Raw genomic sequence first — 26,940 nt, forward strand, 5'->3', positions numbered from 1 at the left:
CCCATACTCCATGAGCTGCTCTTGGACTGTGCATACTCCACCTCTTACTTGTACCATTGGTAATCCGTTTGGATCGATACTGTCTGGGCCCGTCATTATTTGGGCATGATCTCCCACAATAAAACACAGTCAAAGGGAAAGTATAGCTAAAGTATAGCTATGATGGCAGCCCCAAAAGTGCATTTTTAAAACAGTGTAGCAAACTTTTGGCAATTTTTTTTTAAAAACCCCAAACCAATAGAAATTATTTCAGTAATTAAATTGTCAGCTGGTTAAATTTTTGTAGTATATTTTTCCAAAGGTATTAAATTGAAGGTATTTCCATGGTCCTTTGATCTTTGTCATAATCTTCTTTTGATGACTTGACTACTAAACTAGGTACAGATTAGCACACTTGATTTTTATCATTCTTCAAAGTGAATTTTTTTGGTGGGTGGGATTTAAAACAGAGATGAACTCTTCGCTGGAAAACATTACAGCTTAGTTTTGCTGCTAGAGAAGCAAGGAAGAGAGGGTTCCCTTTGACCCCTCCCCCCAAGCCTATTTTGGGGGTCTTGGGACCTGCATGGGCAAAAGCAGATGTGATCAGGGCTGGAGTAAGGATTAAATGAGACTGACAAACACACACTTGGTGCACTGACAGCATTAAAGTGAATTATTTTTATTCATTTCTTTATTTATGTCATTTACAGTCATTTTCTCACTGAGACTCAAGGTGGATTACATAGTGTGAGATTAGTGCAATCAGTATCAAGGACATTTCCATACAGCATCAAGGACATTTCCGTACAGCGTCAAGGACATTCCATAAATAATGTCATAGGATTTTATAAAGATATAGCATTCGCAAGGATCCAATACAAAGTTGAATAATTGCTGAAACAGAAAATAATCAGTTCTAGGACTCACACAGATTACATGAAGCACAGGTAGTATATGGGAGTACATATTCAAAGCGACAAATAATATGCAAGGCAACAAAGTGGTGAACTCTATGGTTCCTAACGCATTCGTGAAGCATCTGAGACCTCCTCCCTACAATACTTCCCTCCTATCTGAGTAAAAAGCCTTTTTGAATAATTCAGTTTTGCATACTTTGTGGAAAGCCAGGAGAGTGGGGGCTCTCCTGACCTCCTCAGGAAGGCCAGTCCACAGGATAAAGGTCACCACAAAGAAAGTCCGTGTGTGGGCTGCTGTTGATTTTTCCCATGTGCAAACTGGCACCTGAAAGAGCCCCTGTTCAGATGAACAAAACTGCCATGGTGGGACATAGGGAGGGAGGTGGTCTCATAGGTATGCTGGGCCAAGGCCATGAAGAGCATTGTATGTAATAACTAATACTTTGAATTAGATAAGGTATGTTAATTTAGATGTGTAAATTACATAAGACAAGTGGGGGGGGGGCCTGCAAGGATTTGCAGGAGGCATTTCATTTTCTCCTCCCCTACCATGGCCTCTTTCCCCTTCCTGCCTCCCATAGGGTCTCCCCCTTTTCCTGCTTCCTTCTCTTCTTCAAACCCACTAAACAACTTACCTTTTATCTGCCCCTTTTCTTCAAATATATTTTTAAATTTACTTCATTTATATACTATCTTTCTCTTCAATGGGAACTCAAAGCAGCTTACATTATTCTCCTTGCCTCCATATTATCCTCACAACAACCTTGAGAGGTAGGTTAGGTTGAGAGTGTGTGACTGGATCAAGGTTACCCAGTGAGCTTACAATGCCGAATGGTGATTTGAACCTGGGACTCCCACATCCTGATCTGAAACTCTAACCACTACACTACACGGGCTTTGGGGCGGGGGGGGGCTGCTGTTGCACAGTATCAAGCTGACAGGCCTGGGTGAGTCATGCAAGTCTTGTGCTTTCAAGTTGCCTGGTAGCTGCTTTTGGCCTTGGACCCAATGAGTCCTCCCTCAAAGGCCTTGCCTCCTCCCTCTGCCTTTTTCTAACTGCAAAGGATGCTGGTGATTTACTGGCAAGCTGGGATTGGCACCGAGTGCAAGTCGGAGTGGAGGCGGGACTAGTAGGAAGAGGAGTGTCCATCCGGCGCTGGTCAACCGCATGGTCAGTGCCATTACTCTTGAGCATCTGCAAGCAGCTGGTCACCCTCCCACCCACCGCTGATCCAGGACTATTGGGGGGGCGCTGTCACAACTTTATGGGTTGGCGGTTTTGAGGCATTGGGCCGGATCCCAATAGGGTGAGTGGGGCCCTCGTGTCTGCTCACCCCGACGGATCTGGAAGCAAGGGTGCCAGGCAAGGCCGGTGATGGAACAACATGTGCCGAGGTGCCAGCGGGAGGTTGGCGGGTGATGCATCGGTCGGCTGCTAGGCCTACGATGCCAACAGGGATCCGTGCCCAGATGCTAGGCCAATGCTCCATCCAGCTGTAATCAGTAAAGCTGTGGCCATTTCTAACCCAAGCTAGTGTCTGGTGTGATTCTTAGCCAGTATGCAGTCTGACATAGCACATAGGTGACAATGAAGCCTGGAATAGTGGCTAAACTGCTATGGTTGCCTAGCAACAGCCACTGAGGGCATCTGATTAAAGCTATAGGCACTCCTTTTATTGTTTTCATTTTTTAAAAAGAAACAATGGGAGTTTTTTTTTAAAAAAATCAGATTTTTCTGCAAACCTTGGGCATTTTTTAGGTGTGTAGAAAGATCATTTTTGTCTGTTCATGACTCCAATCTCCAGATTTAAGTATCCTCATACCAAAGCCCCTTGGCTATCAGTTTATAAGATATTTAACAACTACATTTGCCTTCTTGTTAAACATAATTTAGGCCAAAACTAAATGGGAATTAACATCTGTCACATGATCTTGTCACAATTTGCACGGGAAAAAAAGATTGGAAAAAGAGACTAAGGTAATCAAATCACTCAGAAATTGTAGAACTCAGACTTGCCAAAGGGCTATTTGTAGGTTTTAAAAGAGTCAAGGTATTCCAGTTGTAGAGTTTTATATGAGAGAGGTAAGGTAAATCAAAGATGTGTCATATATATGTTTTTATGACTCATTGAATTTCCTATTTCATGATTTGAGGTCTATGTAGAATGGGATTAATGATCTACTACAAGTGATATCATCAAAAGAGAAACCAGTAACTATATCCATGAGGGAATGTATGCATCATAGGAAAGAGACATAGATATATACTATTCTCTACTTCCTTATCAGTTTTCTGGAGAGGAAACTTGATAAGAATAATTTTTTTTTTTTGAAAATTTTTTTATTGGGTTAGGATCAATTATTTTCACATTACAATCAATTCTCCCATTTCCCAATTTCTAACCCCCTCCCTTTCCCCCCCTTTTTGTTGACTTCCAACAGTTTTCCAACCCTTTGTCCCTTTTCCCTTACTCCTTTTATATTCCTCTATCTAACAAATATATATTCTCCCTTTATTCTAAGCAATAATTCTTTATTTTTGATACTCTGTACCCTAACTTTGAGTCCCTTTTTCCATGTTGGATAAACAATTTATCCCCTTTTTCATAATTTCAAATATTTCTATAGATCATAAACCATATAAACCATACATTCATATAAGTCAACCAATTTAACTTATGCTCTATGTGTTACTCATTCTACATATCTTCTTCTTTCTGCTTTAGTTATATTTAATTACATTACTGTTTTTGTTCCCCTTCAATTATAAATCTATATAACTATCATCATATAATATCAATCAATTTGACTCATATATATCTTCAGATAAACTTATTCAATTTGGTACATTATACAAATTTTACCAAAAATAATATTAATTAGTCAGACCTTATGATTAATCCTTATAGTTAGTTATTTTCTATCAATATTCTATATATTATTCTACATATAATCTAATGACATAACTGCTTAGAAATTTTCATTTACCTCTTCGCCCCCCCGGTAAAGTCACCCCCCTCTGCGTTTTATTGTATTTCAATAGTTCTCAAACTGCCACAGTTCTCCTCCCACCTCCCATTTCTTCACCAAATATTGTTTCAGCTTCTCCCAGTCTGTGTTGAACTGTCCTGGGTCAAGGTTTCTCAATTTTCTTGTCATTTTGTCCATTTCCGCCATATACAGCAATTTGTAAATCCAGTCTTCAATAGTTGGCACTTCTTGTACTTTCCATTTTTGCGCATACAAAAGTCTAGCTGCTGCTGTCATGTAAAGATAAGAATAATATTGAAGGCGTTGTAAAGCAGAGCCCAGGAGAAGGTAACGGTCCTTTCATTCTGGATAACTTTGTACTTAATCATCCAGTAACTAGGTTGTTCCACCATAAATTGGTCTGACATGAACAGTCTACATTTTCTGAGTTTAACCTTTTCAAGAATCATGAGGACAAGCAAATTAGGATACTAGTTCTGCTTTCATCATTTCCGGGGAAGTAGGGGAGACACTGTATTAAATAATGAGTAACCTGCATATGCAACATAGTTATTTTAGCTCTCTCTTCCAGCACCTGAGTGAAGGATATTAAAATGTTTCAAAGCAAAAGAGAAGAGGTTCACCGTGACCTACTGCCTGACCTTCCCTCTATCAATATTCTTGTTTCAATGATATCCAGGCAGCAGGCAGCGTAAGTGACCTGGATCTGAATACCTGAAATTGTTAAGTCATTGTAAAGTCACTGAACTTAATAGTGACACCTCTTTAAAAAAAGGCTTAGCTACTGCTAGATTCTTGAAAAACCAGGAGCATGAGCAATCATGTGTATCATAGTGTCTTGTCTGAAAGTTCTGCAAATTATTCTGCTCACTAAATAGTACAAAGGGAACTATGAGCTCTGTACAACTCCTTTGACTTAAAATCCTTGCAGGGTGGATTAGTATTCTCATTAAGTTTCTAAAAAAGTTCCTATAAGTAGTATTCTTTCTTTCACACAAACCCCTTGATTACAGCTCTTATCTGCAATCAGTAGTTCTAAAACCAAATTGTTCTTAGATCTGTCTCTATTTGTGGGAAGGAACCAATTTATTTTTATGTCTGTAGGATCCCAATCACAAAAATGAAGAGGGTAAAGTTCAAAGCTTGTTATAAGTTTAGCAACATCCCCTTCTCCTAAAAAGACTTTCACTGGCTCTGCCACTGCACCTGGTTCAAGCCTGAGGGGAAGGAGATCCATGCATGTTCAAACACAGCATAAGAAACCCATACATTTTATACTGGAAAGAAAAGGGAAGTGACATTTGCTCATGTGGTATTGCAGCTCAATCTTATGCATGTTTGCTCAAGAGAAAATTACTCTGGTTCAATGGGTTTACTCCAAAAATATGGCTGGGAATACACACTGCTAAATTCTAGCTATTGTAGGTGATTTCCCTAAAGCTTATATGTATACATTCTATAGTCTGAAAAATTAGTCTGTAATACCTGTACTGCATCTTTATGTCATATAGAATTATGGCTCATAGAACAAGTAAAAACAGGCAAAAATTTTTTTTAAAAAAGTAAAAATGTTCATTAATGGCTCTTTTAAAATCCATTGCTTCTTTACGAATTAGTTCATGTCAGTTTTTATTTCACATTTCTTCTGTACATTTTAAAATAGACTATGTAAAACATTTCTGGTGAGACATTAAACTAATGAATTAAACCACAATATAATAAAGGACAAATTGCACTCTTACATTAGTTTCTAAAGTACAAAAGCATCTGTATGTAACAAACACTAATCTAGTTCACTCAACTTATTCTTCTTGCAAAGACCAAGGCAAATTAGGCTTTGCAAAAATATTTTATCCTATTCATAGAACTCTGTTTTGACTCCAAGAAATGACTCCCATTGAGTTTCATGCACCACAAATGAAAGAACTCTTCAAGCATTTTTCTTTCACTAAAGAAAACAACTCAGTTAGAAATCCCTCAAGCTAAAAGGTGATTTTTTTGAAAGAAAATTGGGTGGGTGGGGGGGAAATGACATCAAGCGGCTGTGCTGATCTGTAAAAGCACTTAGGGAATGTGAAAAAGAAATAAAGGAAAAGAGAAAAAAAGGGGGCTGATAAAGTTTCTGGCTACAATACAGGAGACATATCATTACCATATGATCTACTGTGGGTGTCAGCCTGGGTTCTGTTCATTGAGGGAAATCTTACTTTTTTACTGTGCTGTGGAATGGAAGAAGCAGGAGGATTTTCCACCAAGTGACAGTCACCGAGCAGTAACCTTCCCCTCCTTCTTTCCGCACCTGCACGGTCTCCTGCCTGGGTTGAATATTTTAGTTTAATTGCATCTCAGCTCTGAGGGCGCCCGTTGCAAATCCTTGGATTAAAAGGTACGGCTTTCAAATAACTATCCTGAACTTTTGCTGCAGTACAGTAAAACTTCAGTAAATGCTAGAGGGAACATAAAGGCTGGCAGAAGAGTCACCAAACCTTTAGTACTATTCTAATTGCAATATTTCAGAATGCTCTTGAGAACTATGCACATTTCCTATCTTCTTTTTTAACATTTGAAGCTGTTTGTTTGCATTTTCATAAGAATCAGTATGTTCCTTAACGTGTTTTGCAGTTGTACATTTTCTGGTTGTTGTAATCTAAAGTTTGGAGTATATGATGTAAGAAAAAACAATGTAGATTCTTCATAGTTAAGTTTTGCAATTTGGAAACTGGAAGGTATTTTTATAGGAGGAAAATGCCTTGCCTAGATTAACAGACATCATTCTAAACATTGTAAAGTGGCATATTACATATGTAAACAGTGATTACATATTTCAGGCGAAAGGATTCTGGACTGAATGAGCTTAAGGTAAACAAATGCAGCTAGCGATGCACTGGTAAAATTCTACAACTAGGGTCAGCAGACATGCCTGTAGTTTTAAAATCTAAGGTTTTGGCATGTGCTTCCAAAACTTTGAGAATGCCCAGCAGAATGGGTTCCTCACCAGTTCTTGATGACTCGTAAGAGACTCCTGTATTTGTTTAGGGATATCTGTGTAAGATACTGTTGAAGCTTTTAAAAGGTGAGTTTGAACTGAAAAGGAGTTTAGCTGTGTTTTGATTCCTCTTTTTCTAGAAAGCCTCTGCTCAGTGTCTACATATTTTGAAGGCAATATGAATGCAGAAAGACTGCATCTTATTAACTACTTAAGGCTTAAGCCAAATATACTGAATTGACACCAGAGACTCTGTTCCACTGATTTATAGATCAGGATATAACTTCCTGGGTGCAAATACCACAACATAATTCAGAATGAAACTAATTGCTTCCCCAACCCCACCCATCCCTGTACCAAATGTGTACTTCAATGGCTTTCCTCATATAGTCTGTAGATTTTGCTCCATGTTTATATAGCATTTTTCTGACCATTTATTTTCAGTTTATATATCAACTCCTATTATATGTGGTTTAACATGCTAACCGTGGCTTGCTGCCTGATCAAACTGATCTAGAGTAGTTAAAGGTGCTGAAGGATAAGGCCCATGGATAGCTGGCAATCACGGAGAGTTTTGCATATATTTTAATCAGGGTGTCACTTCTCACTAAAGGACTAGGTAAGTGCCTAATAGGTTCTTGACTGAGTCAAGAATACTTCAACTTGAAAATACTAAATTTGCATCTTCAAAATTAGTTCATTTATTGCTATTGTTTACTTTGAGAACAAAATTACTCTGAGAATGAATATATCTCTTTTTAAGACTTCTTTTAAGCAGGGATTTATATGGGATTGCTGTGCCATATTGTGTGCCAAGTATATGGATGGCCAATCATTTCAGTTTATTAAAATGTTACATGTTTAAACCCATTTTATTCTAGGGTCCAGGGCTAATATACAGAACTCTCTTCACAGAGTCATAATAAACATTTAATATTACAAGAGGACTAAAAAGTCAGATATTAAAATCATGCCATGACCTGATTACTGACCTGATTTCCTGGAAGAATAAATAATAAGCCTATTTTATGTATCAGTTTTAGATACCCCCAGATTATGTAGTCATACAATATTCCTGTAAATTAGAATACTAATTACATACATTAATCTCTTCATCTAAAAACACACAACAGCCTCTTCATCACAAGTATTCACTTTTGATAAAGGGGTGGGAGGCTATTGAGATCAAGCACTAAAGTGGGGGCAATATTGGATGAATCTCAGAAACCTAGATTCAGGTGCCTCTGTGAGGAAATTTGTGAATGGACAAATTATTATCATAGACTCCTTCACAAGATAGTTGTGATGATAAAACAGTATGTGTGCAGAACCATATATACCACCCAGAACTCTTAGGAGGAAGAGTAAGGAAAATATATAAGGAAAACAAAATCTGTATCTTCATTTTCTCATGCTTATTCAGTTAGGAGGCAAAGAGAAAAATACAGTCAATTTATTTTAACTGTCATACTTATGAACATATTAATATTAGAAAACCATATTTATCTCTTTACCTGAAACATTTCTTCTCCTTTTTTACACTGTTCAAACAGCTCCCATAATTTAACATGCAATAATATGCATGTTCTATTTTATTATGTTTAATGGCTTTCTTAATAAACAGTCTTCACCAGCTGGCAGAAGATAGCAATAGAAGGGAATAGGAGAGTCTCTCTGGGGAGAGAAATCAGAGTTTTGGTGCCACAACTGAGAAGGCCCTTTCCGTGTTGCCACCTACCTAATCACGGAAGGCAGGGGCATCCAGAGCAGGACCTCAGATTATGAGCTTTGAAATGCCCCAAACTGACTCAGATCTCCATCTTCAAGATACTATAAACTACAAGGGGTTTGACAGACCAATTTCCCCATACTCCTCTGTTTTTTCTTCCACTGAGCGCAATCAATACAATGAACATTCTTACTGTCCTCAAACTTTCCCCAAGACCACGGCAATACAGCCCGGAAAACCCACAACAACCATTTTCCTCAAACTGTTTCTTTTTTGGGCAGATCTTTTTAGTGCAAAACCCTTACCTTGGCCTATAAAAGGGTCCTTTTTATAGGTTTCACAAGCAGTTTACATACACATATTCCAGCCCCCCTCCTGATTTCTAAGGATCTAAGTCTGAGGAAAGACAGATTTGTATAATGGTTAGAGTGTTGGTTTAGAATCTGGGACATCCAAGTTTAAATCCCCACAAGGACTTGCTGGGTGACCTTGGGCCAATCACAGATTCTTAGACTAACCTACCTCGCAGGTTTTCTTGAGAGGGTAAAAGAGAGGAAAGAAGAACATTGTAAATTGCTCTGAGTCCCCACTGGGGGAAAAGGTGACGTATAAATGAAGTAAATAAAATAAATAAATTGAGATCTTGACAAGCTATCCCCGTTTTCTCCTTTGATAATTTAATTTAGTCTGAATTATTGCTCCAGGCTTCATTTGCCCACCACCACTCCAAGCAGTAGCAGGGATTTTTTTTAAAGCAACATTGGCTACATCATAATGTCACTTCAGGGGAAACCCAGAAGTGATGTGGATAGCTCTAGAAGTCACTGGAAAATCTATGGTTTTACCAAATGGGATTACCATAGAGTTTCTAGCAATTCCTAAAGCTACCCCACCTGAGAATACCTGGAAATAACATTACAATGTAGCCATTGTCACTCCCCCTGCCATTTACCCCCTGCCCCCAACTCTCACGTTAGTTGCTAGGTTCAGCCTGGCAATGCTGTTCTGAACAGATCTCAGCATAACAGATTTCAACATATACTGTGCCTCCTAGAGCATGCTCAGTCCTCATCATATTGTAAATTAATCAAAAGGGGGAAACTATAGTCATATTCTTCTGTGCATGTGGAAAGTCCGCCTAAGTTTCTGTGACTCTGTGTGTGTGTGCATGTATGTATGCATATGTGTGTATATATACCTTATCTGAGGATAGTCTGGATTTGCTATGTTCCTAAGTGGTACAAACCTCCCAATTTATTATTAAATATAGCATATAGCAATGATGATAATGATATGGGGAGGCACAATGGACAGCAACCTATCATAATACTTAAAGGTCACACACCAAGACATTGCCCTTTGTTTCCTAACAACAACAACAACAACAACAATAACAACAGTGTTATTATTCTCCTCACAGTACAGCTGGGGCTAAGAGGAATGGCTTACCCAAGGCCACCTACTGGGCTCATGGAAGTAGTGGGATTTGAACCAGCAGAGTGCTGACTTGCCACCCAACCACTTAAGCACTGTGCTACAAGATGATGCCTCATTGGCTGTTTTGTGCTTTATCACTGTAGCCTGCACCATCTCATGTCACTGGTAACATTTATAAACAGAAATAACATGAATAAAATTATTTCTGTCCACATAACGGCAATGCTGGTATATAAAATAACCATGCTATCCCTTTATCCAGTGTAGTATATTCTATACATATTACTGTTGTCTAAATGTGACCAGATAGTATCCACATTGTAATGGATTTGTGTATTGACAACAAGAAGTAAACATTTATAGAACCAAATTGCACTTAACAGCAAATCACAGATTTAAAGATGATATGTACCTATTTATACATATCAAAGGTAGCCCAGTTCTATTGTTGAACACATGTTCTGCACACAGATGATAACAAGTTCAGTCTAGTTGAGGGACCTTGGTTCAATGCTGCTAATCAGAGTAGAGAATACTGAGCTCAAGGGACAAATGGTCTGATCTGATATACCTGAGAGTTTGTGACTGCCCCAAGGTCACCCAATGAGCTTCCAGAACAGGGAATCAAACCTGGGTCATTCCGATCCTAGTCCATCACTCTAGCCACTACACCACACTGGCTGTCCATCTGAAATGTTGTCTGGCTAGATAATGCAGATGTAGGGATAAAGCTAGTTTTTCTGCTTTATTAGGTGAAAAGTCCCTCACTAATTTTACAGATATTTGAACATTGGGCCAAATTCTAATTAATTGTCACAAAAGCCAAGAACACCTAACCTGAAATGAAAATAAGAAAAAGTCCTGTGACACCTTAAGGGCTAATGAATTTATTGTGACATAAATTATTTTGTGAGCCAAATACTCTTCAGCGGCTGAAGAATTACATTCAGTTGAAAGAGAGTTTTACATCCAAAGCTACGAAGGGCAGGGGAAAAGAAACTAATGAAAAAGAGAGGTCAGAAGGGAGGCCCTATTTCCCAGAGAACAGATGAAAATAAGTACTAGTCAAAAGACTAAACTACTCATGGGGTGGTGGAGGACCACTCCCAACTGTTGATGATATTCACTCTACTGTTTAAAAATCTATGTTGGCTGTCCCTCTATTTCCAAGCATTATTTAAAGTACCAGTTCTTACCTTTAAGGCCCTAAATGGCTTTGGCCTGGACTCGAGTACACGAAAGACTGCCTCCTCCCATATTGTCCAGCCTACCGGTTAGGGTTGCCAGACTGAGCCTGGTAACCCTCAGAAGGGTGGGGTGGGGGCAAGGATGTAGGTTATGTGAGATAGCAACATCGCTGATGTCACTACATCACTTCCAGGTACAACCTGGAAGTGACAATGGTTAGCCATTGAGCCATAGAGTTCTGGGTAGCTCTATGGTTTTACCATAGCATTTCTGGTGATTCCTTGAGCTACCCATTGTCACTTCCATGTTACATCTGGAAATAATGTACCGCTGTAGAGGCCAGTGACCGTTTTTTTTTTCTTTATTTTTCTCCTGCAAGTACTTGGAGTAATAGCAAGCAACAGAAATGATCAGTAGGTGAGTTGTCTGCTACAAGCAGGCACGTGGTAAGCCTACCACCAGTTGTGATCTCTTCTCAAGCACTGCTGTCTGTGCCCCCAGCTGTAGAGGTAAAGTCAATGTCACTACCAGAGATGGTAGGGGCAGCAACTCATCTTTGGAATGCCCTTCCCTGTGAGCATTACCCTGATGCCTACTTTCTTTTCCTTTAGTTGCCAGACCAAAACTTTTCTTTTTACCCAGACTTTTAACTAAGGGGTTCCATCTTATTTGACTGTCTGATGGTCTGCTCCTAGCCTGATCAACATCATTTTAGACTGCTCCATTTCATGTACTTCCATGCCTTGGCTTGCTTTTAGAGGTGGTTCTTATTGGTATGGTTTTGAAGGACTTGTACTATATTATTGTTATTATATGTTTTTATTGTATGTTTGGTTTTATTTCCTCGTTCTAAGCTGCTTTGAGCAGGTTTAGAATTGCAACAGATAAACTTTCTAAATAAATAAATAAAATGCTACCAAATCGTAAATCTTTGTTTTGGTTTCTAGATTCACTGCTGCTTCCCAGAATAGATGAACTAAACCATGAAGGTGGCTGTCTTCTTTCTTCTGCTCCTGCCAGTTTGCTTTGCCAAGCCATTCCATCAGAAAGGCTTGTTTGACTTTATGCTTGAAGATGAACCAGGTTCAGGTGATGAAGTTACAGGATTGCCTTCCCTTGCACCGGGCCCTGTATGTCCATTCCGCTGCCAATGCCATCTTCGGGTTGTTCAGTGTTCTGATTTAGGTAAGCTGAATAACAAGTGACTTCGTAAAACGTCTGCTTATGCTGGTTTACAGCGGAACCTGAGTTATTTTAGGGTAGTAACTTGGACAGAGCCACTGACATCTTCTGACATACTGTAATTTTGTTGTTGCTGACTATGATCATCTTTGTATCATAGTCTTCCTAAAGTTATGTTGACAAGACAGAATTATACAGAGGTCAGTGGGAAAATAGGCTGGGCCTTTGTGGTGGTTGACCATGAAAATAACAGTGTCCATTTGCTTTCCCTTCATATTATCCTTCCTTTTAGTCAAGACCACAGGTATTTCTCTATAAGAAAAAGGTTGATTTCAAAGTTCTTTAAAGTATATACAGAAATGAACAAAATATGATGGGTCACAGAGTCAGAACAATAATAAAAACATAAGGAATTCTAAATTCTCTGTCCACCTTCTATTATTCTCACAGTATAATCCTAGGGAGTGTTACTCTTCTCAAAGCACATTGCAATCAATGAGTCTAGGTTGGAGTAACTCTGCATATTGTGCTTATAATCACATTCAGTAATTGTGTACTCCAGAGCCTTGGGGGTGGGTGGCTGTTGTTAATTTGACACACGGAACATGTGAAAACTAACATTTGCAGGCACTCAATTTCATTGAGGCCTATTAGAAATGCTGCTACTGGTTTTAGCATATTTTTTTCCAATTACAACAAAAATGGCTATTTCAGAGTTAATATTGTACAAATATAGAGATGGAGCAAAGGAAGTGACAGAGGACGGGCTTCTAGATAAGGAAGTAGAACATAAGGGAAAGGGCCTGTAGAAAAGGAAAGAAATAATGGCTTATCACTATGTTACAGAGACAACTCAGCTCCACCAACAGAGCAGAGAAGGGTTACTGGAAGACAGTCAGTAGGCTGCCTGTTCCTATCATAAGCTAAGGCCTATCCTTCTTTGAAAGCAGAAAAAGAAAGCAGGTAGTAGGAACCTAGAGTTGAGACTGAAGATATAAAGTCTTTGTAACTTGCTGGACTATGAGGCCATATCAAAGAACAGAGCCAAGTGAATATGCTCAGAGAACGTGGAAACATATGTAAATAGTAGGGGCAATCAGTAGTTTACTATTACAGTAGGATTGGACTATGGTTACCAGTCCCTTTACCCTCCTGGCAGGAGGAGCGGTGACCTACTACCACTCACCTTTACGAAGTCTTTGCTCCCAGCATGGTGTGATGATGTCACTTCCAGGAGTGATGTCATCACGTAGGCTGTGGGAGTGCTCCTGAACTTTAAGAATCAGCCCGTTTGGGGCCCAAATTGGCCAGGCGCGAAGTGCAGAAGCACTCCTGTAGCCTGTGCAATGATCTCACTCCTACAAGTGATATCATTCCATTGCACCAGGAGTGTGCCCTGGGAGGCCCTTTCTTGCACCTTTCCCCCCATCAACCAGGTGAGTGTGGGGGGCTGGAGGCTGGGAGAGGGGGATCCTTCACTAGGGGACTGGCAAGCCTAGATTGGAACAAGACAATTGGCAGAATGGCAACTAGGCCTCCTGCTGATTGTCTCTGTGGCCTCTTACCTCTCAGAGTGGCAATGGGAGAAAAATAAAAATACTGTAGGCCTCTGCACTGATATGCACTGATATGTCACTTCCAGGTGCAACCTGGAAGTTACAATGTAGCTCTTGAAATTCCTACAGAGTTTTACAATAGAGTTTCTAGCAGTTTCTGAACCCATTGTCACTTCCAAGTTGTAAATGGAAGTGATGTAATGTTGTATTTGTATTATCGTATCCTGAAAACTTTCACCATCAAAAAAATTTAGAAATGGGGATTCATGAACCTATACATTTTCTGTTCTCTTATATATTTAAGAAGGTCAAATTCTTCCTGCTTAATTTTTAAAAAATATGGAATTAAGAATGGAGCAGTTCATCAGATTCTAGTCTATTAGAGTTGCCAGCCTGCAGGTGGGGCCTGGAGATCTACTGGAATTACAACTGATCTCCAGAAAAAGAGTTCAGGTCCTCCAGAAAATATCTGCTTTGGAGGGTGGACTCCATGGCATTATAGTAATGCTGAGCTCCAGCCCTTCTTCTCCCTAGAACAGGTTTTCTAGGGGCATTTGTCGCTGCAGGTGATGGGAGGGGAAAACATCATTCTGTAGGAGCAGAAATCCTTGCACCTGCAAAAACATCTAGTCTGGATCCAACCCCACATCTTCTAGTTTACGATTCTTCAATAAACAATGACTTTGCAGCATCACAGAAAGACTGATCTGCTAATTGAAGTGCATCTTAGGGCCAAGCTACACATGACGAATGACACTTGAACGGCAAGTGGATTGAGTGGAGGGCAAGTGAACAGGGAGAAATACACTTGCCATTCAAGTGTCATTCGTCATGTGTAGCTTGGCCCTTAGGGAAAAAAAGTTTAACCACCAAACCCTGAAAAGCTGGCACCAATAATCACAATTGTTTTTGTGTGTGTGAAGCCTGTCTAGAAGCTGAACATGTTTGGGAGCTGTAAGTCTTTCCTCTAGTTAAAATCAACTGAAATTTCAGAATCCGCTTCAAAAAGCAAATGGGCACTTAAAAGTTAGTGTGTGTGTGTTTCCCTATCTTGCCTAAAAAAGTATAAGAAGGTTATTTTCTGGTTAGTTGACAAATTTATTACTCTGTCCTAGATTTGCAGGATTTTTTGCAGGATAAGAATTAGCCTATCATTTCACATAGGGTTGCCAACCTCCAGGTGGAGCTTGGCAATCTGCCCGAACTACAACTTATCTGACAACAGAGATCAGTTCCCCTGGGGAAAATGGCTGCCTTGGAGGGTGGTCTCTGTGCTGCAGTTCCCTCCCCTCCCCAAACCTGTCCTTTCTTAGGTTCCACTTCCAATTCTCCAAGAATCCCCAACGTGGGGATGGCAACCCTAACATTTCTATAACTTATCTGAAGCATTCATAAGACAAATAATTACATAACCAAACTGGAGCTATGTATATCACCTAACTCTGTCCAAACCAGAACTGGGACTTAAATGAATGTTTATTTGAGTGGGTTAAAAATTCAGTGTGAAAGTCACACCACATTTTCAAAGATCAAACGTGTACATGTTCTTGCATCTCTATTTTATGTAAACGATAGTGAAATAACTATAAGTGAGGAAGATCCTTTATTTTACTGGAGCCCCTTAAGACTATGAAGTGCTCAACAGGGCCTTCAAGCTTTTCCCATCCAAAATCCCTGTGGTAGGATTTATTCACCTTACATCAGACTCCCAAAATATAGTTCATCAGTATTGTAGAAATGGTGATCGACTATCATTTATTTACATGAGAAAAACATGAAATAATATACTTAGGAATGCTGGGGAGACAATGTCAGATTTTCAGTCTCTCAAGTGTGTCCCCAATTGCTACCTGTTTTCTCTGCCCCATAGTACCCAGCGGGAGTATAGTCTGCAAATGTGAAAAGTCTGGAGACAAAGACCTATGAGGAAAGGTTGAAGGAGTTGGGTACATTTAACCTGGAAAGGAGACAATTGAGAGATGATATGAAAGGAGTGATAGACTGGGATGTGGGTGACCCAGGTTTGATTCCCCACTCTGCCATAGAAGCTTGCTGGGTGACGTGGGCCAGTCATAAACTCTCAGCATAACCTACATCATAGGGTTTGTTGTGAGGGGGAAAAGTGTAGCCGAACAGAATGATATAAACTGCTTTGGGTCCTCATTGGGGAAAAAGTTTAGGTATAAATGAAGTAAACAAAAACATAGAGGATGGAGCAGAGTTGTTTTATGTTGTCCCAGAGGATCAGACCAGAACCAATGGGAAACAAAAGAGTTTTCAGCTAAACATTAGGAAGAACTTCCTGACAGGAGTGGTTCCTCAGTGGAACCGGCTTCCTCAGGAGGTGGTGGGAGGTTTTCAAGCAGAGGCTAGAAGGCCATATGTCAGCAATACTGATTGCAAGACAGAGAGCCAAGCTACAAGTGACGCCTGACACAGGTTGGACACTTGTCAGCTTCCCTCAAGTTTTGATGGGAAATGTAGGCATCCTGGTCTTGCAGCTGTAATGGGGAGCCAAGCTGTAAAACCAGGACACCTACATTTCCCATCAAAACTTGAGGTAAGCTGACAAGTGTCCAACCTGTGTAAGGCGTCACTTGTAGCTTAGCTCTCAGAATAAATTTAGGCAGATCATGAGAGGAAGGGCTGGAAGGGATGAGCCAGTGCTTGGCTCTTGTGGATCTTTCTTATATGCCCACAGTAAAGTGCTGACTGATTGCCACTTTGGTCTTAGGAAGAAATTTTCCTCCAGGTCAGATTGACCAGGGACCCTGGTGTTTTTTTGCCTTTCTCTGGGGAGCGGGGTGGCAGCAGCCGTGAATTTCCTGCATTGTGCAGGGGATTGGACTAGATGACCCTTGGAGTCACTTCCGGCTCTCTGTTTCTGTGTTTCTGACCCTTGGGGTCACTTCCAGCTCTCTGTTTCTGTGTTTTTGAGTATTTCAGCACCACTGGAGTCATAGAATAAGGACTTTTCTGTAGCTGTTTTCCACATCCAACAAATTACTGCTTTGTATCAGCTGCTGAAGATCCAAAACCTTGGCTGGAAACTCTATACAGTTCTAGTTGACTTTTGTCCAGAGTTCCTGCTCCCTAGTGTGAAAGGGTGGAACAAGATAACATTACCAGATCTTGTCAAAAAGCCTATTACTGCTTGTGCTAGGCATGTGGAAACTCCCCATGGACTGAATGATCAAATGTGAACACATTTTGGAGTGTCTATTTGGCTGTCTTGGGATCTTAGAATAATACCTACTTAAATGCTTAAAAAATTGGGTGGAGGCTCCATTTTTATTGTTGGGTTTAATAGTTGCAATGCAGATCTTTCTCAAAGCATTCTTGCTCCAAAGCCACTTTTTAATTGTTCACACAACTTTAATTCCATCCACAAGTGCAAGACGTATAAAGCCAATTGCTCATGCATCCTGTTCATCTGATTGGAGTAAAAATCTCTGAATTGCTAGAATCAACTCCTGGCTCAGTGTTTTAGCCATAAAGTCTTGTTGTCAATTTGATTGGATGCTCTTGACGAACCAATTAAAGGTTGTGTAAATGAACATTTGAAAACATTTCTTTTGTGATGGATTCTCTAGAATAACTTAGGAAGGAGTCTCCATTTATATTGTTGCGCCTTTTGTCCCCTGCAGAAATTAGGTAGGAAGAGTTCCATGCATTATGGCTTTTTTGTTTTGTTAAGGTTTTAGAAATCTTAACAGATCAAGTATTTAAAACAGAAGTATTTGTTTGGTGCAAGGATGTTTGCTTGTGTATACCAAGGCTGAAAATGTACTGTAAAATTGCTGTTTTGTGTCACCTCAAGTATATACTCCCCAAATACTCCCAAAATTCTGGGAGTAATGGAAATTAATCTCCCATAATTTCAAGAATGTTTTGAGGAGGCCAGAAATGGGAAGAATGGGAAAGTGAGGAAGTCATTGGCCTCAGGGAAACAGTTGATGTGTTGGCATCTCTCTTCCCTTTATACTTGAAAGGGCCATTCCATGTAGAATATAATGGCCTTTTAAGAGTCACTGGCTAATAGTGGATAGAGTCGGATAGATTTGGCTTCCCCCTCAAGTCTCTTTCAATTTTAAAAGGGAAAGAAAGAGACCCAAGGGTCTGTGCTTACCATGGTGGCATCACCCAGGTGGCAGCTCTTGAGCTGCATCTCAGAAGTCCTTCCTCCAGTATCTTCCTCACCCCTGGCATCAGAGGTGGCAGAGCCCATCCCAACTGCCAGGACACAGTAGGTGGGTGGGCTTGCTGGAGTCCAATGAGGTTTGGCTGGTGGGCTCCTGCAGTCCCATGGGGCTTGGTTGCCTTGCAGGAATCTTTAAAAAATAGTCAGATCTAGAATTCTGGGTCTGATAGTCTTGCTACCATAATAATATATAAAAACAAAGTTCCAAAACTTCTTTCCAACTGAATATCCATCATTCCGAACAAAAAGTCTCTGGTTTCAATTGTATTTTAATCATTAAACTCTTCTGAATTACTAATTGTATTTGTGACCAAAAAGATTTTGCTTTCTTACAAGTCTACTACATATAATAAACTGATCCTTCATGTTGAACACATTTCCAGCATAAATTTGAAGAACACTTGTACATTCTAGCTAGTTTCTCAGGAGTCATATGCCAACTATGTATCATCTTATAAAAATGCTTCTTAAGACTGGAGCTCAATGTGAATTTCAACCCTTTTAACCACATATTTCCCATTGTTCCATGAATATATCATATGCAATTTTTTGCCCATTTAATCATACATATTTTCACTTACTCTTCCTCAGTTTCAAATTTCAACAAAAGTGTATGCATTTTGGCAATAGCTAGTTCATCATTTGTACATAGATCTATCTCAAATTCAATCTTAGATTGTTCAAAATCATAATGCCTCTTGTCTAGTTTAAACCTTTCCAAAATCTGTATATAAGAAAACCATTAACAAGTATGTTCCTCTGGTGATAAATCTTCTCTTGATTTTATTTTAGCTTTACCTTGTGAAAATTCCAACGTATCTCGATGTGTTAACCATTTAAATGCACTCACTTCTTCGCTTCTAAAATGAGCTTCTTGTGGCAATAGCCACAGAAGTATTTTTGGGCAGATCTCAAGTTTATATTTAATCCATATTCTCAGAATAGCATGCCTAACATAATGGTTATTAAATTCTGTATAAACTTTAACTTTATCATACTACAAATAATCATGCTGTTCAAATCTTAAGGGGAAAAAAAGAATTCTGGTTCAGAAAAAAAATCCCAACATGGAATCCTGGAACCATAGCAGTAGTTTCAAAAACTGGGATAAAAGTACAACTGCCTTTGCTGAAGTTTAGATGTGGAATTAATACAGATTTTTTTAAAGTGCACAGCCGTTGTTTCACTCACTGTTGTACCGAATCATATTTTTTGTAGTCTTAAGTCTACATACATCTTAGTTTTTGTGCATGTGAGTGAAGATTGTTTAGTATACAGTCTGTTGAGGATATAAGCTGCCCAGTGATTCTACCCATCACTGGGGCAGACTCCATAAGGAAAACAGATACTGCTGAGAAGAGAAAGGTGGGAATCTAGCCCCTATGAAGACATCACTTTCAGAGTGAGGGCCATACCCAATGCCACAGAAGCCATGGACAGAAACACAACAGAGCATGAAAAGGCTGACCAGCCCTGTCAGCTGGATGATGGTAGAGATCACCCTGGCAAACTGCTGATGTTCTTCTTGCCAAAAAAGTGTGTGAAATGGCAGGTTGATTGCAAGGCTACAGGTGGTGGGACCAGGCAAGCTTGAAGTTTGGCCACCTGCAAATCTGCCAGAAGGCAGTGGGGCAGGGAAGTGCAACCTGTACTTGATCATGTTTGTCTCAGCCAGGTTGGGCTGAAAAGGACTCTTTTGCTGTCTTTCCTAGTAATCCCAAACAAAGGAGAGTCCAAGGCTTAAGGGGAAGCAGGGAGAGAATGAAGAAGAAATGGATGTGGGAGCCCCCTACCTTCCTGAGCAGGGGATCAGACTTCCCCTAAAGAAGGCCGCAAGCAACACCTCTAGCACGGTACCCAAGCAGCCCCTGGACACAATATCATACTTGTACATGCTTATTTAATTTTGAAGAGCAAATGAGATATGTGTGTCAAAATCAAGTTACCAAGTGGGGATGAAGCTAAGAGGACAATTTAAACTATAGCGTTGGCAAGAGGGGATGCCAATTAATTTCCCATTTATTTATTTAAAACATTTATTAGCTGTCTTTCTACCTTACAGAACTCCAGGAATTCATACCTAACCTTTCCATTGCTGCTCACTGGCCATTTTCTCTCAGTGGGACTTGGAACCCTAGATTAACTTCCCTGAGGACAGGTGATGGAAGAGGAGCAGTTTCAGGGCAGAGGGGGAATCCTGGGCAGAGGAAGTGAACAGTTTTCCCTTCTCTTTTGCAGTAACCCCAACCCAGGCTGCTCCCTACTCTCTGGGAAACCAGCATGTCCCACATTGTAACATGCAGATTGTGCCACCTTGCTAATCATGAATATAGATTAGTGCAAAAGAGATGGTTATGTCAGGAGTATACAGAAGGTTTTGTGCAAAATTTTCAAACAGTATGAGAAAACTGATTCATAAAAATGCAGATACCACAGGAAAGCATAATGTTCCTTCAAGTAAGCAGTGAAGCATAAGCAGGTACATTAAAAGTAGGATGGTACTAATAAAAAATGCTGAAATTTTCTTTCCTTGCCTGGACACCTTTAAGTCCTGTAACCAATTCAGAAGAAAAGCAGACACTGAAAGAGCAGCACTGTCATTGTCTCCAGGAATCATGATTCAGCACAGTAGAAGGGAGACAGAGGAGGCAGTAGAAGGAATGCAAGAAGCAGATGAAGACCACCAAGAGTCTGAGATAAGGCCATGTCTGCCATGATTTTCTTAATGCTGGACAGAATAGATAGGCTCATATATAGGGTGGTTCCACACCACAATCTTTTTGCACTGTTAAGACATTCATTTTCTGAGTTCAGCTGTGTGTGGAATTAAATTGAAAGCTATGCAGCTGACAGACAATGTTCAACCAGAAAACTTAATATATATTTCCATTCACATTCCATCTCTGATTGGCATTTCTCTGTGCAAGCTCCTCCATTTCCTTTGCTATCTTACACTGGTTTAGTGGGGGCACTCGTTCTTTATTGCCCTATTGGACATTAGTTTGATTTGTAGATTTGTTTGCACATTCTGGGAGAAGTCAGAGAGGGGTGAGGAAGAAAGGCAGACTTTTCTACAAACTTGTCAAATTCCCTCTACCCACCAGGGCGGACATTTGGAAACCAAGACTATTGGTTAGGATATTTAAAAGATGGCAGTTACTCATTGAAACTAGTGTGAACATTACCCAAACACAGTAACACTTCAAAATGTCTGATATGATATTAAAGAATCTGAACAGGCTTCTTTTAACAAAGAGAATGACTCAAACCCAAACAGTACAATTTCTGTGTCTTTTTACCCTGGAATACATCTCATGAACCATTTTATTCCTGTGAAAATGCATCTTACAGCTATTGCTTGGTGCAGTTGGTTGAACCTTATTTAGGGGTCTTTAATGCACTTTGCTGCTGTGATTTCACTCTATTCCAAACTCAGACTTGTGTTTCTTCAGTGCTTTAGTTTCTTGGTATGCTAAAATGGAATGAAGGCTACTTCAAAGTGATGTTTTCATAACAATGTAAAATGTTTTCTAAGAGCAGCATTAAACATTTCAGCTGTAAAGGCTTTAAGAAGTTGTCATGTTTTTAAATTCTTCCAAGTTCATTTTATGCAATCTGCTTGGCCTTAATCCCTAGTGATCTGGTGCCAGCCAATATTATTTTATTCTTTACTTATTTATTTTATATCATCTGGATACTTTAAAAAATCTTGAACCATTTTCTTCAGCAGATAAACGGTAAGGTAGTTTTCTTTAGCGGCTAAGCAACTGAGAAAAAAATCCACTTTTAGTTTCAGGCCTCTCCATATTCAGATGTGGCTTTCTGATACAAACTTTTCTTTCAGTTGTATCATGTAATATTGTTTCTAAATATTTATTTATAAGTGAATACAGCTGTAGACTTCTATTTTCAGAGGTTCATTTTCTGTCATGATAGGGCCTTCTTAGTGATAACATCATCCCTTTGGAATATTCTTCCCTGAGAGGTCAATCTTCAAGATCCTAGCACCTCCTAAGGCCGTAGTAGTCAGGAAGGATGAAGTTAACTTTAGAATTACCATGTAGTTTTTGATTGATTGATTGATTGATTGATTGATTGATTGATTGATTGATTGATTGATTGATTGATTGATTGATTGATTGATTGATTGATTGATTGATTGATTGATTAAAACCCCACCTCTATCCCCAATGGGGACCCAAGGTGGCTTACATAATTCTCCTGTCTTCCATTTTATTCCCAGAACCCTGTGAGCTAGGTTAGGCTAAGAATATGTGACCGGCCTAAGGTCACTCAGCAAGCTTCCATGGCAAAACTGGTTCTCCCAGATGCTAGTCCGAAACTTTAACCATTACACCATGCTGTTTGTCTTTAGTTCTACTACTGTTTTCAGGAAATGTGTGAAAACTTCATTCTTTTGTCAGGCATTTGGAAGCTGTGTGATTTGATGGGACAGTGACTCTGCAAAAAGAAACAAAACAGTATAAACTCTGGTCATCTTCTCTCAGAAGCCAGCCCTGTTGTTCACCACAGAGCTAGGTGACTTAAAGAGGGCTGGAAAATGTCTGGAAAGATGCTGGTGGAAAACCCATGCTGAATTTGATACAGCATGCTACAGAGCCCATTGGAAGACTTATGAATCAGGGATAACAGCAGCAAAGAAACTTTTCTGCAAGCATTGCATGAGCTGGTTCACATCTATCCCAACTGTTTGAGGTATCTTAGCATCTTTTGCCCCCAATGTTTGAACCTTTGCTGGTTCGAGAACAATTAGCTGTGAAACCATTGCAAAGTTTTTTGCTGATAAAATATCTCAAACACTCTTTGATATTGATGCCACGTATAATACAGGAGAGGAAGAAGTTAAGGCTTAACATGCCATCCAGTTCCTTTCTGAATCATTTTGACTCAGTTACAGTGATGAATATTGAAAAAATTCTAGCATCTGTGAAAGAAACTAATTTTACACTGAATCATTGCCTATCCTGGCTGCTAAAATCTTGTAAAGACCACATAAAGAAGCCCATGATGTCTACCATAGCCAGTCACTAACGCAAAGAACCTTCCCTAACATCTCAAAGAGGCAGTCATCTGCCCACTACTTAAAAAACCATCCTTAGACAAAAATGATGTAGCCTATTATTGTCCAGTCTCTAATCTCCCCTTTCTGTGCAAAGTGGTTGAGAGAACAGTAGCCTAAAAACTCCAGGCATTCTTAGACAGCTCTTGTGCTTTGGACCCTTTTCAGTATGGTTTTAGGCCAGGCTATGGGATGGAGATGGCTCTGGTGACTCTAGTCGATGACCTTCTCCTGAAGGCTACGTTTCATTGCTGCTCCTCCCTGATCTATCTGCAGCCTTTGATACAGTAGACCAGGCCTTCCTGCTGAGGCACTTGGAGGTAGAAATGGGTATCGAGGAATGTGCCTTGGACTGGTTCAAATCATTTCTCATGAAATGAACTCAAAGGGTTGCTCTTGGAGACCAGCTATCTTGAGTGTAGGAATTATCTTATGGGGTTCCACAATATGTAATCTTCTCCCTCCTGCTATTCAACGTCTATATGAAGCCTTTAGGAGAAATCATTCAGAGCTGTGCAATTGGATGCCATCAATATGCAGATGATACCCAATTCTCTCATGTATAATTTATATTTAATAAATAATATATCTTGTTATCCAAATCCCCTGGTGATGCAGTAGAGGTACTGAGTCACTACTAGAGATGGGCACGAACAGAATACGAACAAAAAAAAAGCCTTAAGCAGTCCAATCCGCTGTTTACAAGCAAGCTGTTTGTGAGGCCCCGTTCCCAGCAAACGTGTTCATTCCAAGCCCTCTTCATGGCGTTTGTCAGCTGTTCGTAAAGCCAGGCAGTCTGGCGCCTTTCAATCAATTCCCCTATCATCATAGGCATGGACTGTCTGAACTCTGTCTAAATTCCTTCTGGCTTTCCTTCTGGCTTGTTGTAACCCCTCAAAGTAGCATCCAGAAGACAGTCCAGTTTTTTCCACTGTGAAAAGAAAATGACATGAAAGGGGGAGACCCATGAATGATGCCTTTCCCGGGGTGCAATCTCTCTGTAACTTGGGGGGGAGGTCTTCAGAGGACAGTGAGGACTATGTCCCCTGCAAATTTGGTGGGTATTGGACATTGGCAAGGTCAGTTTGTAACCCCTCAAAGTAGCTTCCAGCAGAGAGTCCAGTTTTTGCCACTGTGAAGAGAAAATGACAGGAAAGGGGGAAACCCATGGATCATGCCTTTCCCGGGGTGCAATCCCTCTGAAACTGGGAGGTCTTCGGAGGACAGTGAGGACTATTTCCCCTGCATGTTTGGTGGGTATTGGACATTGGGAAGGTCAGTTTGTAACTCCTCAATTAGCTTCCAGCAGACAGTCCAGTTTTTGCCACTGTGAAGAGAATATGACATGAAAGGGGGGGACCCATGGACTCTCCTTTCTCCAGCTCAAGTTCAGCTAAGTCCCAAGGGGGGCGTTCTGGCTTCCACGATCCTCCAACTACAAACATGTTCGTGAACATGTCCTGTCCATCGATGTTCGTGAATCCCTGTTCGTGGATGGCAACGAACAATGAACATCGTGTTTGTTTGTTTTTCCTGTTCGTGCCCATTTCAATCACTACTTGACAGAAGTTGTCAATTGTCTGAAAGCAAACAAATTGAAATTGAGTCCATGCAAGACAGACGTGTTGTCACTTAGAAAAGCAGAAATCATGAAGGACCTTTTTCTGTCCTTCAGACAGAGTTCAGTTAAACCTAGCTGACTCAGTTAAGAGTCTAAGGGTTATAGTGGACTCACCACTGCTGTTAGATAAGCAAGTAAATGGAGCTGCAAAAAAGGCCTTCTCACAACTCTGGACTTGAAGATCATCTCTTACTGTGATACTGTTGATCTAGCCACCTGAATTCATTCCAAAGTAATATGAAGACTAGAGAATACTATAATGGTCTATAATGGAGTACTATATGGAATACTATAATGGAGAATATATAATGGATATATATATATATATATAATGGAATATATAATGGAGAATACTATAATGGTACTTAGGTCTCTCCTCAAAGTTGACTTGGAGATTCTAGCTGGTGCAGAATGCTGCAGTCCATTTATTCTCAGGAGCTAGATGTAGCATGCATATCACTCCCATTCTGCAGTCACTCCATCAGTTACTGAGCTCAATTCAAGATCACGATGATCACGTTCAGATTATCACATGGCATTGGCTTCTCATATTTGTGCAACTGCCTTTCTCCCTATCTTCTGCCATGACAGTTTTGCTCATCTGAATAGGACCTTCTGCTGATACTGCCCTGCAGCTGGGCTAAATCAACAACTGCCCATGCACACACTTTTTCTATGGTAGCCCCCACCTTGTAGAATGGCTTGCTCAAGGAGATCAAGAAAGCTCCCACTCTCCTCTCCTGGCTTTCTACAAACTATGCAAGACTGAATTATTCTGGAGGGCTTTCTACTCAGATTATAGGACTGTGTTATAAGTAATAGCTCAGAGAGATACCTTGGTAAGGAACAGGGACTGTAGGCTAGTCCGTCTGTTGATTGTAGATATGCTCCTACCAGGGAGTTTCCATGTTGGTAAAGATGTTATGTTAATTAGTAATGCTTTTGTTTTCAGAAAGATTTCATCTCTGTGGTTGACTTTAAGCTTGTATTCAAATTTTCTGCTAGCTCGCCTTATTGTATTTGTTCATCAAATGCCTTGTTGATCATTTTTTTTTCCAGTGAATAGCCTAGCTGTTGACTATATTGTCTTTCACTTCCACTGTGTAATCCATTTTGGGTCTCAGTGAGAAAGATGGACTATAAATAAATAAGTAAATAAATAATGCAGGATCAAAGCCAGCATGGGCCAGTAGGTTTATTAGGTAGTTTTTTTCTTCAAAAACAAACCTTTTAATCTGTGACATTTCCATTAAGAGAATTTCTTTTTAGAAAAGGAACATTGTGTTTTTAAAAAGTACCACCCTTCCTTAATGCACGAAATGTCATTCATATAGCTCCAGTTCTGACCAATGAGTATCCATCCAGTCCCTAATTTAGCTAGACACAGGAGAGAGTTCATACCACAAATCTAGGTTCCAAAAGTGAGATAAACTTAGATGAGCTTTAGAGAAGTGTGCATCCTGTTTCCTATACATGTCTTCAAAGCTCATATGCATTACATCTCATTGCAAATCAGTATATGAGCACACATCATGGTCTCATGCACCATTTGAACAAGTGGAGAAATTGAAATTGTACAGGACAGCACAAGGAAATAGACACAGATGATGATAAGTCATCCAAGGTATGCTGTCCTAGGTCAGGTGGTGGGACTAAATGATCAGGAGCATTCCTTTAAGATTGATTTTAAGACTCTTCTTTTGTTATTTTATTTGTTTACTTCATTTATACCCTGACTTCCTCCACAATCATCTTATTAAAGAATAGTGAAATGCCTGCTCTCATGATAGGCAGCATGCAGGGCCGGCGCGCCCATGGAGGCCAGGTAGGCGGTGGCCTCGGGTGCGCGGGCACTGGAGGGGCGCTGGAGGGGGTGTTGGGGGCAGAGGCGCACGCAGCGAAGCTGGCATGACGGGGCCGCCTGTAGCTACTGCTGCAGCCAGCCAGCCAGCCCCTTGCTGCCGCCGCCGCCGCCGCCACCACACACCTCAGCCGGGCGCAGCCTCTGTGCGCTGCTTGAGCAGCGGCTCGCGGCTTCTGCGCCCAGCTGGGGCGCGCGGCGGCGGCAGC

At 40.3% G+C, this 26,940-nt stretch overlaps 1 protein-coding gene across 1 annotated transcript in view; it reads left to right on the forward strand.

Annotated features, from left to right (window-relative positions):
• The first annotated feature begins 6,035 nt into the window (after window positions 1–6,035).
• Window positions 6,036–26,940, forward strand: part of DCN (decorin) — a 43,451-nt gene continuing 22,546 nt past the window's right edge. The window contains exons 1-2 of the mRNA XM_054988234.1: window positions 6,036–6,276; window positions 12,178–12,415. Coding sequence (XP_054844209.1) covers window positions 12,214–12,415 — 202 coding nt within the window. The 5' untranslated portion in view covers window positions 6,036–6,276; window positions 12,178–12,213. The remainder of the gene's footprint in view (window positions 6,277–12,177; window positions 12,416–26,940) is intronic.

The sequence above is a fragment of the Eublepharis macularius genome, chromosome 9, assembly GCF_028583425.1.
Source record: "Eublepharis macularius isolate TG4126 chromosome 9, MPM_Emac_v1.0, whole genome shotgun sequence".
Lineage (NCBI taxonomy): Eukaryota > Metazoa > Chordata > Lepidosauria > Squamata > Eublepharidae > Eublepharis > Eublepharis macularius.